Raw genomic sequence first — 19,093 nt, 5'->3', positions numbered from 1 at the left:
CAAGGCTATGCTTATTCTTGGTATCTAAGATCTGAGAGTTGCTATGCATTGTTTTTCTTGCATCTGTCTTTCAAATTCTCCTCCTCCTACAAACAGTAGCTTTTTTCTAGCATGCACTTTCTCATATATTCACACACATGTATGCATGTATATGTGTATATAGGTAAAGAGTTTTATAAGCATGAACTCAAAAAGTTTCTTAAGGTCTCTAAGCCTCAGTTTTCTCAGGTATAAAATAGAAATGACAATAATAGGCCCTACTGCATTGGATTGTGAAGATTAAATGAGATAATGTAAGAAAACATAGAACTCAGTAAGTGGAGCACAGTCAGAATGTAATAGATAAATGATGTCATCAGAGGCATGTGATACAAAACAATACTACTTATTCCCAAGGAACTGCCGAGAGCAGAGGTCAGCAAACTTTTTTTTTAAGTAAAGGGGCAGATAGTAAGCATTTTTGGTTGTTGGATTACACTACCTCTGTTGCAACTACTCAGCTCTGCCATTGGAGCACAAAAGCAGACACAGACAACAAGTAAATGGATAAGCATAACTATGTCCCAACAAAACCACATGTTAAAACATGGAGCTCATGGGCCTGGCCTGGAGTGACTCACTCACTGGAATGAGTGAGATTTATGGGAATGGGAGGTATCCTGAGACTTAGCTTAATATTCCTGCTTTAAACTACAAAGCTTCTTCTTGTCTTGTGTACCTGGTGAACCTGAACTCATTTGTCAAGGCTTACCTCAAACATCACCTGTTCTATAAAACTATTGCTGACCTTGGTCTTCCAGAAAGACTGGGAAATAGGAAAATAACCAGGTAAGATTAGATTCACCAAAACCAAGGAGAAAAGAGTTGCCAAACATTTGGCATATGCTTAATGTATATTTGACTTGTATTACTTATTTTCAAAGCATTTGTTTAACACCAAATTTGAATTCAGGTCACCAAATGTTTAGAAAACTAGTATTTTCTGCCAGACAGTATACTGACTTCTGGTAATCCAAATTAATGCCAGATAGGTTGGTAGTTTGCATATCAATCTATGACATTAATGGATTACATCTTAAACCTTAAAAGTATGTCCCCAAAGATCAAAATATCTGTATTTAATTTTCCTATTCTAAGTTTTCTTACCACCAGTTTTTCCTTTGCTGATGATTATGTTAGGAGAAATTCTGCCTTCTTTCCTTAGTTGCGGAAAAAAGAACTTAAAGTCTTCAAATGTATTAGATACTGTTTCACTTTTATTTAATATGTCTGCTTTCTGCACAACTGAAAGAAAAAAATAATGCTTCTGAGTATATGATTATAGGGATTTTTCTCCCTCTAGAATAATTTTTTTAAGGGGTGTTAAACTCACAGATTAATTTAGCATTCAACATATAAAAACTACTCTAAAATGTGAATCATCAAAATAATAATGTTAAAAATATAGCTCAACTATTATTGATTCATATTTATTTATAAAGTATTATTTAATTTAAGCCTAGCATTATAAGCTACACAGAGGACAATAGAAGCATCAGTCCCAAATGAAAGAAGTATAACTGAAACATGCTATAACTGGTTTACTTTGTTACTTTGATTAATATCACTTTATTAAAGTTTGTTTCTTTATGAATTTGCTTTGTAGCCCCTAAAATTTAATGACTATATTTGTAACCTTCATTAGAATTTGCCTCTATAATTTTGAAAAAGAAAACGTTAGAGGTCACCCATTACCCAATTTTAATTCATAATACATAACAATGTAGTCAAAACAGTGTGATACTATATAAAAAATAGATATATAGACAATGAAACAGACTACGGAATACAGAATAGGTTCACAAAAATGTGGTTGACTGACTTATGACAAAGTTGCAAAGGTAACTGAATGTAGAAAAGACAGTTGATAAAGGTGCTTGAACACTTGGACATTCATCTGGAAAAAAACTGAGCCTTGACCTGTTTTTCATGCTGTTTATAAAAATTAGCTAAAAAATATTCATAGACATAAATGTAAAACATAAACCTATGAATTTTTTTAAAAAACAAAGAGAAAACCTTCATGACCCTGAGATAGGTAAAGAGATCTTAGATGAAATATAACAATACATAAAAGAAAAATTCATAAATTAGACTTCATCAGAAATTAAAAATGCTTGCCCTCTGAAAGCATGATAAAGAGAAAGAAAGGGTGACACCAATTGGAGGAAGGTATTTCCGAATCACATATCCATCTGATATGTATCCAGGATAATGTGTAGAACTCTCTCAAGACTCAGTGAGAAGACAAAATCACTCAATTAAAAAAACTGGCAAGACAGGAATTTGAGAACAGCCTGAGCAACATAGCAAGACCCCCATCTTCTGTTCTTTACACACACACACACACACACACACACACACAGTGGGGCATAGTGGCATGCACCTGTAATCCCAGATGCTCAGGAAGCTGAGATGGGAGGATCCCTTGAGCTCAGGAGGTGGAGGTTGCAGTGAGCCATGACTGTGCCATTGCATTCCCCATTTGAACAGACATTTCACCAAAGAAGATATCTGGATGGCAAATAGGCACATAAAAAGTGTTCAACATCATTAGTTTCTGGGAAATACAACGTAGAGCTATGAGATATCATGACATTAGAATGGCTATAATAGGGCGGGTATGGGCCTATAATTCCAGCACTTTGGGAGGCTGAGATGGGAGACTTGCTTGAGGCCAGGAGTCTGAGATCAGCCTAGGCAACACAGAGAGACCCCCATCTCTATAAAAACAAAATTAGCCAGGTACAGTAGCACACGACTGTAGTCCCAGCTACTTGCGAGGCTGAGAAAGGAGGATTGCCTGGGCCCAGGAGTTGGAGGCTGCAGTAAGCCATGATTGTACCATTGACCTTCAGCTTGGGCAATAGAGCAAGAGCCTGTTTGAAAAAAAAAAAGAATGGCTATAATAAACTAGAGTGACTAAAAGTCTCATACATTGCTGGAGGGAGTTAAAAAAATGGTACAGCCACTCTGGAAAACAGTATGATAGTTTCTTATAAAGTTAAACATATACTTACCTATACTCTATCAATCCTACTTCTACATATTAATTCTAAAAAAATTAAAACTTCTCTTCACACCAAAATTTAATGGTTATATTCATGTACACATGTACATGAATGCTTGTAGTAACATCTATTTGTAATTGCCCAAACCTGAAAACAACACCAACAGCCCTCAATTGGTGAGAGGATAAACAATATGTCCATTGTACATTGATACAATGAAATGCCACTCAGCACTAAAAACAGAACAATTGGTCACACGACAATTTGGGTAAATCTATGCTAAGTGATAGAGGCAAGTCTCAAAGGGTTACTCATTGTTTGATTCCATTTGTATGGCTTCCGGAAAAGGCAAAGCAATAGGAACAGAGATCTGATCGGTGGTTGCCAGGGATTAAGGGTAGGGGGAGAGGACTGGAGTACAAAGGGGATGCACAAGGCAGGACTTTTTTTCTGGAGAAATGGAGAGCCACTGAAGGTTTATATAACAAAGATTAGGTGTATGTTACTAGTCACCCAAATGAAGCAGGAAGGTTGCCTGACTAGTGTAGCAGAGATGATGATGGAAAATGTGGACCAATTTTTGAAATATAGAGAATGGTGAATCAACACGATTGGTTATTACTGACATAGAAGTATGCAAGAGGCAGAGGAAGGGGTCAGAGGTGATGCTTAGGTTTCTGGTTGCATCTATTAGATGGATTATGGATGGTGGTGCAATTCACAGAGCCAGAAAGCACAGGAAGACTACTTTTGAGGTCGAGATGAGGGGAAGTAGGTCAGTGATATCTCTTACCTGATTTTTGCATGTCTCACGATAAAGAACCAGTGCTGATTTAGTGAACTTTATTGAGAGAAGATGCCCTAAAATCATAAATACATTGAATCTACTTTTCCAAAAACCAAACCAAACAAACAAACCACAATATACAAAAACAAAATCAACACAAACCTAAGTTTCCTGACATATTTTCTCTCTTCGTAATTTCATACTTCATTCGATTCCAAACTTTCATCATCTCTTGGCTATTTTTTTCAGTTTTGTTTCTTAAGTGTAGCATATTTTCTTTAAACTCCAAAATATGGTTTCTACAATTAATTAATTGATTATCTGCAATGAAAACATATGTGTATACATTTGTACATGTAGCAATGGTGTCACACAATTTTCTATAATAGATAAGAATGTAAAATGTAAGTTTCAATATAGTTATATGTATAGTACTATGCATGCAGGTATTATAGGTATATATATACAGTGCTATATACATATAATATGTGCATAGGTACAATTATAAAAGACTGGAAAGAAAGAACAAAATGTTAAAAATGGTGATTGAGAAAGGTGAGATTATCAATGATTTTTTGCTTTATTACACTGTGCTCTTCCTTGTTTTCCAAATTTTTTATGGGGTGCATGTATCAGATTTGAGTGTAACCGCATTAATCCCCCAAATGTACTTCAAAGAAATTACCTGAAGAAAATTATGAGGAGAGAAATCCAAGATGGCTGATCACTAGCAGCTCGGGCACGTAGCTCCCAGTGAAAGCGCAGAGAACGAGAGGACGCCACACTTTCAGACGAATATTTATTGCTCATGAACCAGGAGATTCCCAGTAGAGGAGCACCACGGGTCGCCAGAGCGACTCTTGTGGCCGGCGCAGCAGTTTTGCTGGCGCCTTAGCACGGCAGTTCTAGGTGCAGAGTCTGGAGGTTCCTGGGCAGAAAAGCATCATCAATCTTAACACTGCTATTTTGGCCGGCGCAGGGGATTGCTCAGATTTCGGCACTGGGAATCAACAAGTTGGACGTCCGCTCAGAGACCTAGTTGGAAAGTCGGTAATTACAAAGACGACAGAGGGATAAATATATAATGAAGAGAAGAAACCAGCCTAAAAAGGCAGAGAATACTCAAAATCAGAATGTCTCTCCCTCTACAGGGGATCACAATTCCTCATCAGTAATGGAACAAGGCTTAATGGAGAACGAGTGTGTTCCAATAACAGAAGCAGGTTTCAAAATGTGGGTGATAAGAAACTTCTGTGAATTAAAAGAACTTGTTCTAACCCAATGCAAAGAAACTAAGAACCTTGAGAAAAGGTTTGATGAAATGCTAACGAGAATGGACAATTTAGAGAGGAATGTAAGTGAATTGATGGAGCTGAAAAACACAACACGAGAACTTTGCGAAGTATGCACAAGTTTAAACAGTCGAATTGATCAAGCAGAAGAAAGGATATCAGAAGTCGAGGACCAGCTCAGTGAAATGAAACGAGAAGACAAGATTGGAGAAAAAAGGATAAAAAGGAATGAGCAAAGTCTCCAGGAAATATGGGACTATGTGAAAAGACCTAATTTACGTTTGATAGGTATACCTGAATGTAATGAAGAGAATGAATCCAAGTTGGAAAATACTCTTCAGGATATCATTCAGGAAAACTTTCCCAACCTGGCAAGGCAGGGTAATATTCAACTCCAGGTAATACAGAGAACACCACAAAGATATTCCTCAAGAAGACCAACCCCAAGGCACATAATTGCCAGATTTATTAGGGTTGAAATGAAGGAGAAAATCCTAAGGGCAGCCAGAGAGAAAGGTCAGGTTACCCATAAAGGGAAACCTATCAGACTTACAGCAGATCTCTCAGCAGAAACCCTGCAAGCCAGAAAAGAGTGGGGACCAATATTTAATATCCTTAAAGAAAAGAACTTTCAACCCAGAATTTCATATCCAGCCAAACTAAACTTTATGAGCGAAGGAAAAATTAAATCTTTTGCGAACAAACAAGTACTTAGAGACTTCACCACCACCAGACCTGCTTTACAAGAGCTTCTGAAAGAAGCACTATACATATAAAGGAACAACCAATATCAGCCTTTCCAAAAATATATCAAAAAGCAAAGAGCATTAACACAATGAAAAATGTACACCAACTAATGGGCAAAACAGCCAGCTAGCATCAAATGGCAGTATTAAATTTATATATATTCTAATTGGATAAAAAGCCAAAACCCATCGGTATGCTGCATCCAGACCCATCTCACATGCAACGATACACAAAGACTCAAAACAAAGAGAAGGAGGAAGATTTACCAACCAAACACAGAGTAAAAATAAACAAATAAACAAAAAGCAGGAGATGCAATTCTTGCCTCTGATAAAGTAGACTTTAAAGCAACAAAGATCAAAAGAGGCAAAGAAAGACATTACATAATGGCAAAAGGATCAATGTAACAAGAAGAGCTAACGATTCTATAGATCAACCAGACAGAAAATTAACAAGGACATCCAGGATTTGAACTCAGACCCAGAACAAGTAAACTTAATAAACATTTATAGAACTCTCCACTTCAAATACACAAAACATACATTACCATCTCACACCTATTCCAAAAGTGACTACATAATTGGAAGTAAATCACTCCTCAGTAATCGCATAGCATTTCATAGGTTTAAATGAAATATTGGTTGGCTGCTTGTTTGTTATTTTCTTCTCTTATTCCTTCCTGTCTACATCATTAAGTATAATTATTGGTATAAAAGTGGTTTTCAATACCCATTACTAAATTGCATTCTAGCCTGGGCAAAAGAGCAATACTCCCATTCTCTCTCTCTCTTTCTCTTCCTTTTTCTTCCTCTTCTTCATTCTTTTTTTCTTTCTTTCTAAAAAAAAAAAAAAGAAAAAAAAAGAAAATTATGAGGAATATGTATACAGATTTGGACTAAGGATATTTAACATAGACAGTAGTATTTAGCATTTTTTTTTTAAATTGGAAACAACCAAAGTGCCCAACAGTAGGAAATTTGCTAAATAAGTTACAGAATATTCTTTTAAGAGTTCTGATGGCTCTAATGTCAAATCATGCATAATTAAATCCCAGTTTTTCTGCTTAATATTTGTGTTACCTGGGGAAAACTACTTAATTTTTGTTAGCCTCTGCTCCTTCTCGTGTAAATGCATACATAAAAAACCCTGCCTCAGAGCTGTTGTGAAGATGGAATGATGATGGTGCATGTAAACTAAAGTTGCAGGATACAAAATCAACAGTAGAGTTTCTATCCACTAACAACAGACTATCCAGGAAAGAAATCAATCAAACCACCCCGTTTACAATGGCAACAATAAAATACTTAGGAATAAAGTTAGCCAAGAAGGTGAAAGAACTGTACGCTGAAAACTATATAATCTGGGTGAAAGAAATTGAAGAAGACACAAATAAATGGAAAGATATCACATGTTCATGGATTAGAAGAGTATTATTAAAACGTCTATACTACACAAAGCAGTCTACAGATTCAGTGCAATCCCTATAAAAATTCCAATTACTTTTTTCACAGAAATAGAAAAAGAAACCCTGAAATTCATATGGAACCACAAAAGACCCCAAAAAGCCAAAGCAATCTTGAATGAAAAGAACAAAGCTGAAAGCATCACACTACTTGACTTCAAAATGCATTGCAAAGCTATGGTAATCAAAATAGCATGGTATTGGCATAATAACAGACATGTAGACCAAGGGAACAAAATAGGGAACCTAGAAATAAATTCATATATTTAGAGTAATCTTTGACAAAGTTGCCAGGAATACACACTACGGAAAGGACAGTGTCTTCAATAAAAGGGTGCTTGGAAAACTAGATATCCACATGCAGAAGAATGAAATTAGATCCTTATTTCAACCCACGTACAAAATTAACTAAAAATGGTTGAAAGACTTAAGTGTAAGACCTGAAACTGTAGGATTACTAGAAGAAAATGTTAGGAAAAAGCTTCATGACCTTGGTCTGAGCAATGATTTTTCAGATATGACTCCAAAATCACAGACAACAAAAGCCAAAATAAATAAATGGGATTACATCAAGTTAAACAAGCTTATGCACAGCAAAGTAAACAATTAACAGAGTGAATAGACAACATGGATTGAAAATATTTCAACCCAAGAGACAATGTACGGGTTGAAATTTCTCCAGTGGAAGAAAATATTTGCAAACCATACGTCTGATAAGAGATTAACATCCAAAATATATAAGAAACTCAAACACTTAAAAGAAAAAAGAAAAAAAGAAAAGTAAAAAATTGGCAAAAGATTCAAATAGATATTGTCAAAACAAGACATATAAATGGCCAAGTATATAAAAAAGTGCTTGATACCACTAATCATCAGGGAAATGCAAATTAAAACAATGAGGTACCGCCTCACACCTGTTAGAATGGCTATTATCGAAGACCAAAGGTGAGAATATGGAGAAAAAGAAACTCTTGTACACTGTTGGCAGGAATATAAATTAGTGTAGCCATTATGGAACACAGTATGGAGGCTCGTTAAAATATTAAAAATAGGGCCAGGCATGGTGGCTCATACCTGTAATCCCAGAACTTTGGGAGTCTGAGGAAGGCGGATCACCTGAGGTCAGGAGTTAGAGACCAGCCTGGTCAACATGGTGAAACGCCGTCTCTACTAAAAATACAAAAAATAGCTGAGCATGGTGGTGCATGCCTGTAATCCCAGCTACTCAGGAGGCTAGGACAGGAGAATCACTTGAGCCCAGGAGGCAGAGGTTGCAGTGAGCTGAGATTGTGCCACTGCACTCCAGCCTGGGCAACAAGAGCGAAACTTTGTCTCAAAAAAAAAAAAAAAAAATTAAAAATAGAACTACCATATAATGCAGCAATCCCTGCTATTGGGTATGTATTCAAAGGAAATAAAGTCAGCATGTTGGCTGGATATGATGGCTTACACCTGTAAACCCAGCACTTTGGGAAGTCAAGGTGAGAGAATCGCTTGAGCCCAGGAGTTCAAGGCTGCAGTGAAGCCATGATCAAACCGCTGCACTCCAACCTGGGCAACAGAGCAAGACCCTGTCTCTTAAAAAAAAAATGGTGATACATTTGGGTTGAAACATTTACTATTTTTTCACTCATCTGTTTTGTCTGAACAAGACCACACAAGTGGATAGTCTGTGGCAAAAATTGGATAATTCCTCTCCCCGGCTCAAAACCCTCCAAAATATTTCTCATCACACTTAGTAAAATAACCAAAGTCCTCACCATGACTCACAAAGTCCTGTCTGATCAGTCCTTGAGTTCCTCCCTGGTCTCATTTCCTGCCCTTCCTACCTCACTCTGAGGGAGCCCAGCATCAGCCACACCAGCCTTCTTACTGTTCCTCACAGGAACCAAACACTCTCCCACCTTAGGGCTTTGGCTTTTGCAGTGCTCTCAGCACTCTTCCACCATATCCTTTCATTGTTTTATCACATATCCTGTTATGGCAGGAGCTCCCTAATTTCATTCAGTTTTCTGCTAAGAAAGCCGACCCCGCCATCCTTTGTAAGATAGCACAGCCTTGTCCTTCCCTTATTCTTTTTTTTAAAAATCACTTATCACCACCTCACTTCATATCATGTATTGACTGCTTTTATGTTTCACTCCAGAGCTTTCTAGAATGTAAGCTTGAGAGCAGTAAGAACTTTTTACTACTCAATTCCGACTATCTGAAACAGTGACTTGCTGATAGCTCTTATACAAATATATGCTTAATGAATAAATAAATTAATGAAATGAATGGACTTGTCAGTATAAGAACTGATTTTAGTGATTCTTAAACTAAACCATGCTTTAATCAAAAGAGCTGCAACTATCCAGATAAGCCTTTAATATTCATATTGTAAATTCTATTTGAAGATGCTTACAAACTTTAGAGGGAGATGTCATTTAAGCTCATGTTATTGGGGTTTCCCAGGTAATGTTCTCTTTGCATTGTTCTGAGTTGATATATCATGGGTGATGCAACCTATGTGGGTTTCTACATTGTAGGCCAGTCCCTGAGGGATCAATTTGGTAAACATGAAAAGAGAAAGTTTTCCCTAGAGGAAGCAGTATTTACAGCAACAACCATAGAGAAATGTTAACGGACATAATCTTTAATCTTAGATCTACTTCTTGTACATTCTTCCCTGGTAATTCATTCATCAGTATTCTATTTAAAATATTGATATTACTTGCATATATACTCAGGTATTTAGTGAAGATGAAATGTTATAACACTGTTTTGCAAAGGTTTGAAATAAACAATAATTAGATGCTTTGAGTCAATTGGGCATCTCTGTAATGAAATTGTGAAAACAAATACCAGTTCAAGTGTGCAATGGGTGAATGCAACTTCTGCCCATTAAAAATAGGTTCCAGGCTAGATCCTAAGTGCCACTTATCTGTGCCTCTCACAGCAAGGCTTCAAGGCATTGTGTTCCAGCAGAAATAAAATGCAAGCCACATCTGTAATTTAAAATTTTCTAGGAGTCACATTTTAAAAGGTGAAAAGAAACAAATGAAACAAGTGAAACTAAACAATATGTTTTATTTAATACAATATATCCACAATGTTGTTTCAACATGAAAGTAAACAATGGGCTATTTTACATTTTTGTACTAAATATTCTAAGTCCTGTATTTTACACTCACAGCACATCTCAATTCAGATGCTAAATTTTAATAATTACAGTGGAATGTAATCCTACCAAAACAGTACAATTTTGCTTAATGGAGAAATGTTTTGCACCATTTCCATTATTAAATATAGACCCAAACTAGTTAAAATAAAATAAAAAATGCAGTTTCTCAGTTGCACTCACTAGCTGCATTTCAGGTGCTTCCAAGCCACCTGACTACCATGCTTGTTGGCGTAAATCTCCAGCATCAGCTGTGGGCTCTCAGGCCTCACCCTAGAATCAGATTGTGCATTTTAATAAGATTCCCAGGTGACTGCTCTGCACATTAAAATTTGAGAAGCACCGTTACAGACCACTTTCATGGTTTTCTCTTTATCATCATTGATACTATCATAGTTCAAGCTTTATTGCCTTTAGCTGCACTATTATAATTGCCTCTTAATTGGTCTCTCACCTCCAATCCCGATTAATCTTCTGGAAACACTGCTCAAAGACAATAAATGGTTCCCTGAGTGCTTACTTGCCTTGGTCTATCAGGTCCTCTACAACATGGCCATGAATGTGACTTGACCTCATTTCATTCACTAAACACCTCCAGTAACAAGAAGCATGCTGAGATTTCCATTCTTCCATTAAATACTTGTCATGTGCTATGTGGTAGGTAAATAAACATGAATAAAATCCCGTTCTTGCTCTAAATTAAATTGATATAAATAAAATCTGGTTCCTCACAATCAGGCTGCAAGGGATGTGGGAATGTATTTAAACATTACTAATTATAATATATCGTTAAAATAGAATTATCCTCAAAGTGCCACAGGCACAGGAAGGCAGGAATGATTCATTCTTAAGGAGAACTGAGGAGTAGGAGAGGGAGGTGGAGAAGCTTTCAGAGAAGAGAGAAGACTTGAGAACTTGTATATATGGAAGCTTGCCTACAACAGAAGAAAGGGAAAGGCATTCCAGCCTCAGAAAACAACACCATAAGTGCATAGGGTATGAAATGGTATGGTGTATGATATAGTTTGAATATATGTCCCCACCAAATCTCATGTTGAATTGTAATCTGCAATGTGAAAGGTATTTGGGTCATGGGGGAAGATGATCCCTCATGGCTTGGTGCTGTCCTCATGATAGTGAGTTCTCTTGGGACCTGATTAAGTGTTTGGCATCTCCCTGCCACTCTCTCTCACTCCTGCTTTTGCCATGTGACATGCCTACCTGCTCCGGCCTAGCCTTCGGCTCTGAGTAAAAGCTCCTTGAGGCCTTCCCAGAAGTCAAGCAGATGTCGGCACCATGTTTGTACAGCCTGCAGAATCAGGAGCCAGTTAAACCTTTTTTCTTTGTAATATAATTACCCAGTCTCAGATATTTCTTTATAGCAATGCAAGAATGGCCTACTACAGTTTATCTTGGGGAAAGTATGTAAGTCACTCAGGGAGTAAATAGAAGGGGAAAAGGTGTAATGTTAAAGCTTTGGCAGGCCATTTTAAATTTATTATTAATTTACTTGTACACAATGTGTTTCCAAAGGAAGAATATCTAAGGCAATTACTAGACTATGAAGCTAAAAATATAAAGTACACTTCAGATTACACACCCCTCCATGTATGCTTTGCAATAATCAAATCAAACTATGTACTAAGCCCTTTAAATTCCCTATGAGTGGCCCCTCTATGGATAAGGTTTTATTATGAAATATATTAGACATTACAAAGAGTATATAAGATAGTTTAAAGGATGATAAAAACTAACGTTCATGAGCCCATCACTAACTACCTTAGCCTTAGATATTCTACCTGTTTCCTTCCCAGATCCAATTCTTCTTCCTCGCCACCACAGATAAGCAGAATCCTGAATTTTATATTAATCGTTTATTGCTTTCCTTTATAGTTTTACTATTTTTGCAAGCTGATTTACACTTGGTTTTATACATTAACAAATAAAACTCTGTACTTGCTTCTTTAGCTCAGCTTATGCTTTTGGGATTTATTTGTATTGATGAATCAAGCTGTAGTTCATTCATTTTTACTGCTGTAAAATGTTCCAGTGTACTGAATATGCCACAATGTATTTGTCTCTTCTATTGTTGATAACAATTATAAGAAATGCTACCAAGAATATTCTGGTACATGTCTCCTAGTAAACATGTTCAAGAGCTTCCCTAGGATCTATCTGGTGGTAGAGACATTACTTAAAATATTTAATAACATGTATGGGATAGGTACTGATCAGTGAGAACAGATGTTGGCCATAAACCATTGATAAGGCTGTACACTAATTTTAACCCTACTAGTAGTAGAATTCCTAAGACATAGGAAAGGTATATGTTTCATAACAGAAGCAACTGAGTGTATACTCCTCCAAGGGAAGTTTGAATTCCCAAAGCTCCATATTCTCACTAAATGTCCAATTTCCTAATTTAAAGAACAGAATAATATGAAATGGTTACTCATGTTTTAAACTTGCATTTTCTAGATTGCTAATGGTTTTTCTGTTTATTCAACATTTATGCTGCACTTTATTTTAGAGTCTACTTTGCTGATATTAATATAACCACAAGACCAGCCCAAACTGGACCTACCCTGTTGAAAAATGTCAAGTTACCTTATAGGTATAACAGAGCCAAAAACTGCAATTCATATAGCCTGGGCAAGTGCAATAGCAAAATTGTGACCTCTAAACACACCCAGAACCATTGAATCCTCCCTCTGAATCAAGAAGCCTGAACCTGAACACTGAAACTCCTTCAGTTGAGAGGGATCTGTTGGCCCAGAAGATATGGAACTGAAATTTGCCTCAACATACCTTACCATCAATGGCCAGATTGGAAGCCCTCCAATTAGACCCTGCCAAGCCAATGTTCCTAAATCTTTTCCCTTGTCCTATGACCCCTTAAAACTTGGCCCAGACCCAATGAGAGACACAGATTTGAGCCTGCGTCTGATCTCCTGGATGGCTGGTTTTGCAAAAAAAAAAAAAAAAAAGAAACTTTCTTTTCTCAAAAGCCAGTGTCAAACTTACTGGCTTCTGTATACGTTGGGCCACAAGCCCATTTGCTTGATAACCTAATACAGCTACATCAACTTTATTTTGGTTTGGGTTTGTGGGTATGTATTTTTCCATCCCCTTTCTTCAAAAATGTCTGTCTTTAAAATTCAATTGTGTCTCTTTTAGTAATCATCAAGTTGAATTTTATTGTATATTCAATTAGGAAATATTTTAATTCTTTTTTGGCATATTTAATAGAGTTAGTATATAGTTACATTATTTTACTATTTAGTGGTTCAACTAGATTTTTCAACATGAATCCTTGACTTAATAGTCGGATACAAATTCTTACATTCTTACTTCTCAATAGTTCTACAAGTTTAGTACAATTTAACTCCATTTTCCCCCTCTTGCCTTTTCTTGTAATTACTGGCATGCATTGTTGTTGTACATATATTTTAAATTCTACAAGACATTTCAATTATTCTCTTGAAGAGCCTACATTTGGACTTTGGATTCTGCTGACTTAGAGCTGCATCTGGGAGCTCCTTTTCTGCCCCATGGACAGTAATAACAATCTATTTTGTTGGCATATTCCCGCAAGGTCATACATCTTGGTGAAGCACTCCCCCATCTGGATGGGGATGAGGGTGTTTTCCCTTCATCAAGGAAGGGAAGAGAGAGAGAGAGATCCCCAAGAAATACAGTTGGGTTCTCTAGGATGAGTCCTCTCTTCCCTGATTTAGGAGCTGAGGAGCATTTTTACCCTGAAAATTGTGGAACTGCTAGACCTACCAAAGTCCTCATGCTGCCAGATGAAAAGGGGTAGGAGGAAGGGAGAGACGCTGCTAAGCCAATAGGGGGAACATATGAAGTAGCTGGCAAGCATGCAGCTTGAAGCGGCAAAGACATGAGTGGCTCAAGTGAATATTGCAGGTCGTCTGCAGGAAGGTCATCTGCCAGACAGAAGAGTCCCAGCAACAAGGGGCTGTGACAAAGGCAGAGCTAGGGAGGAAGAATTCAAGCAGGAGATGGATATCCCTTAAGGGAATAGATAGCAGAGACACCACAGCAAGCCCCCAGAAGCAGCCACAAACTACCTCTGCAAGAGCATTAGATGTTTGCTACATACAAGATCTTCCAGAGAAATTGAAACCACCAGGCTGCTGTCATGGAAGAAAACCTCTGCCTCCCCAGCTCTTTCCCTCCTCAGTACCACAGGGAAGCACAAGAAAGGAGGGCGGTGCAGCAGACTGCTTCTCCAAAGATGGCTTCCAGGTCAAATGGTGTTGTGCACTGTGACCTTCCCTGTCACTCATCAAGATGTCAATTTCTCTACCTCCTTGAATCTGGGTTCATCCTATGACTGCTCTCACTACAGTAATACATAGCAAAAGTAATGCAGTACTAGTTTGGGGTATAGCCTTTAACTGGCTTGGCAGTTTCCACTCCCTGCCTTTTAAAAGGTAGTTGCCTTATAGGGGTGGGGTGGGGGTGGTGTAATTTTGCTAAGACCACAATGTTGTGAGAAACAAACCCAAGCCATGAGGAGAGGCTTTGGAGAATGCACCACTGTGTGGAGAGAGGAGAGGAGAGAGAGATACCGGAGTTGTGAGAGAAAAAGACTTCTTAGTAGCAGAGTCTTCAGCTACAAATGTCCCAGTTGACACCACCTCGGATTGTAGACAAACTGACCAGTGGAGCCCTGAGTGAATTCCTGATCACTAAATCAAGAGCTTAAAAAAAAGTGGTGTTTTGAGATCAGGAGATCAAGATCATCCTGGCCAACATGGTGAAATCCCGTCTCTACTAAAAATAACAAAAATTAGCCGGGTATGGTGGCATGTGCCTGTACTCCCAGCTACTCAGGAGGCTGAGGCAGGAGAATTGCTTGAAACTGGGAGGTGGAGGTTGCAGTGAGCCAAGATGGCACCATTGCACTCCAGCCGGGGCAAAAGAGCCAGACTCTGTCTCAATAAAGAAACAAACAAATAAATAAAGTGATTGTTTTAAGCCACTAGTGTTTGTGACAGTTTTGCCATTTTTTCATCTGCCATTCCATTTTCCTTGAACCACGAGTCTTGCCTGTCCAACACAGAAATGAAAAGAAAGTTTCAAGTTGATTAGGAGATTAAAGTTTTAAAAATAATGAAACCAGGTCTTTAAAAACAGGAATGAGACTGAATAACCAAAAGTGACCGAGGACACAGAATAAGTCTTCATTGTCTCTCTAAACCTCTAAGCAGAAAAGGGGGCTCAATAGAACACATGTGAGGAGTTACTGGAAAAATAAAAGTCATTTGTATTTATATCCCAAGTTGAACTTTTTCAAAAATAAAATCTTATCGTTTCTACATCCTGAAGTGAACTGGGTACTGTGTGTCTATCATTTCCAGTTTCTTGCGTCCTTATTCCCACTATATAAATTCTTTTAATCAATTAAAAAATGATATTTACAAAAGAAGACATGTAATACATAGGTAAGCTCTGCAGCATAATGTAAAATTAATAGCATATCACCCAAGCTAATAACTGAAAGTTACCCGATGCCTCTGCTTCCACCTGCGGATTTCTCTCCCACCCCATCTCATAATGTTACTACGGTACTCTCCCAAACTGTATCTGCTTACTGTTCCTTTACTTTTTAAAATGTAATTTTATCACACTTATGTATGTCCCTATATAAGATGCTGTTTAGTTTTCTTCGTTCCCGGACTTTCTAAAAATTGTGTCTGTTGACACTCTGTCTTTATAGACCCCTCTAAATTTCCTTTGTATGATCAAAACTGGAAACCTGTTGCTTGTCCCAGATTTCCTTGCCAGTGGTATTCTCATTATATTTTCCCAATGGGAGGCAGTTGTGCTATAGTAGAAGGTGTATGAAAGGAGATAGTATTTCTTCTTTTGGCAATTCCTCCACCAAACTGCCAGCCCTTGTTGGGGTCAGACATTGAGGCAGTGGCCAGAGGCAAGAGTAGTAGCAGGCCAGCCACAGGGCCAGGATTGTCAATGACAGTGGCAAGCAAGCGTTGGCTTTTCCAAGGGAGGTAGCTAGCAGATGACTAGGGGCTCCTAGACTGGTTGCGTTACCCAGGAAACACTCTCAAAGAAGAAAATCTGGAATCGGTCACCTGATGTACTTGGACTTAAATGCAGTGACAAGCCACCACACTGCCCATGGAAAATAGGACACTAGAATTCCATGACATGCACTGGCAAAACAGTTACCTTCATTATCATCTCTGGTTGACTGGGATGAAGTACCCACTCAAATTGAGATCAAGAGCCTGCTGCATTCACCAAGAATGTGGGAATGATAACTTCAAGGATTATGGGTGAGATGGCTTGTCAATACCAGAGACTGTTCTCAGGATTATTTTACACTATTACACTCTGCTTCTTGAAATTTCTTCTTGGGTTAGCGCTTTCAGTTTTCTAGCTTTTCCTTGACTTTGAAATACTGGAATTTCCCAAGACTTAACTCCTTTCCTTCATTCACTAGGTGATCTCATCCCCTTTCATGGCTTTAAATGCTATATGGTAACAGTTCTCAAGTTTACACTGCTAATCCTGATGCACGCTGATATATCCAACTCCCTATTCAACTCTTTCACTGAAATCTGTAATAGGCACTTCATACATAACAGAAATATTGACTTACCCTCAAACCTGCTCCAACCCCAGTCTTTGTCATTTCAGTAAATGGCAACTCCATTTCTCTAATTATTTAAGCCACTCATTCTCAACCAGGGATGATTTCTCCCTCAGGAGACATTTGCCAATGCCTGGAGACACTGTCACAACAGAGAGGGGTGCTGTTCCTGGCATCTCCTGGATGGAACCCAAGGATGCTGCTAACCATTTTACAATGTATAGGACAGCCCCTTTCCCCAAAGAATTACCCAACCCCAAATGTCAACAGTGCTAAGGTTGAGAAACCCTAGTTTAAGTTAAAAATTTTTGGAGCATCCCATGATTCTTTTCTTTCTTTCATAGCACACATCCAATAATCATTTAAATGTATGCGTGAGATCATGTTACTCCTCTGCACAAAACTCTAACGGCTTCTGATCTTATTCAGAATAAAATACAGATAGGGTCTCCATGTTATAATACTATCACTCTCCTCCTTGTTCACATTGGCCTCCTGGCTGTTTCTCAAACAAATCAAGGAGATTCTACCACAGGGTCTTTGTATTTGCATTTCCTTTTGTCTGAAATACTCCTCCCCCAGATCTCCACACATGATGCTTCCTTACTTCATTTGGGAATCTGCTCAAATGTAACTTGCTCAGATAATCCTTCTCTGTCTAAAACAGCACTTACCTTTCCCTAACTCTGCCAACACCTAATATCATATAGTAATTATATCATGTGTTTGTTGTTTATTTCCCCTAAGCAGAATGCAAGCTTCATGAAAGGAAGGGGGTGTTCTTTGATGCTATTCACTTGGTGCCTATGATATGAATAGGTAATTAAACTCATTGATTCTTTCATTATTTCAACCATTCATTTATTCATCAAATATTTAGCACATTCGTTACATGCCACGTAGTTTTCCACATGCTGGGACACAGTAGTGAAAACAACAAAACAGGTAAAAATAGGAAACACGTTCTGTCCTCATACAGCTTGCATATTTGTTGATCAAATTATGAACTGTTAATACTATGAGCTTATAGAAGTGAACAAAAAGGTTATCTACCCATAAAAGTTAGTTAATGTCTTCTTCCTTTTTTTTTTTTTGGTTTTTAGTTTTTCCAAGACAGAGTCTCACTCTGTTACCCAGGCTGGAGTGCAGTGGCATGATCTTGGCTCACTGCAACCTCTACCTCCTGGGTTCAAGCAATTCTCCTGCCTCAGCCTCCTGAGTAGCTGGGATTACAGGCGTGCATCACCACACCCAGCTAACTTTTGTATTTCTAGTAGAGACAGGGTTTCACCATGGTGGCCAGGCTGGTCTTGAGCTCCTGACCTTGGCCTCCCAAAGTGCTGGGATTACAGGTGTGAGCCACTGCACCCAGCAAAATTTAATTGGGAGAAAGAATAAAACACTAGGTGGCGGTCATCTTTTAATAAACATTCCTAAATTTTCATTGATAGAAATAACAACTATAGATTAATTTTTAAGACATTGGGACTATTTCTGGTGCTTTATAAAAATCATTACTTCAGAAACTAAGTGAAGTCTGTGTTTTCTTTGTTGATGTAAGGACATCTCATTATAGGATTGATATCCTAATTATTTTAGAGCAGAACCATATACCTAAAAAATGAAAAATCTGATTTGTCTGTTTTGTTAAGAGTGTTTCATTCTCAAGAACTATATCTTGTTTCTGAACTTGAACATATGAATAATGAAATATAAATCTTTGAGGAACAAACTTCTTTTTCCTTGTCACAACTAGAAAACACACCAAAATGATTATAAGGATTATAAGTTTCAGTTAGACAGGAGGAATAAGTTCCAATGATCTCTTGCAGAACATGGTGACCACAGCCAATGATAATGTAATATATAACATCTATTACATTATAATTAATATACAAAGTTTCAGTTAGACAGGAGGAATAAGTTTCAATGATCTCTTGCAGAACATGGTG

General features: G+C 37.7%; 1 protein-coding gene across 1 annotated transcript in view; it reads right to left on the bottom strand.

Moving 5' to 3' along the window:
- MGAT4D (MGAT4 family member D) overlaps positions 1-17,204 on the bottom strand; it is a 53,021-nt gene extending 35,817 nt beyond the window's left edge. The window contains 4 exon segments of the mRNA XM_064383744.1: positions 1,147-1,284; positions 4,000-4,158; positions 13,992-14,067; positions 17,151-17,204. Coding sequence (XP_064239814.1) covers positions 1,147-1,284; positions 4,000-4,158; positions 13,992-14,067; positions 17,151-17,204 — 427 coding nt within the window.
- Positions 17,205-19,093: the final 1,889 nt, after the last annotated feature.

The sequence above is a fragment of the Aotus nancymaae genome, unplaced genomic scaffold (genome assembly GCF_030222135.1).
Source record: "Aotus nancymaae isolate 86718 unplaced genomic scaffold, 86718_ANA_hifiasm-v0.15.2.pri h1tg000033l, whole genome shotgun sequence".
In the NCBI taxonomy this organism is placed as follows: domain Eukaryota; kingdom Metazoa; phylum Chordata; class Mammalia; order Primates; family Aotidae; genus Aotus; species Aotus nancymaae.
The sequence above is the reverse complement of the archived record's forward strand: the minus strand, read 5'-3'. Positions and strand labels throughout refer to the sequence as shown.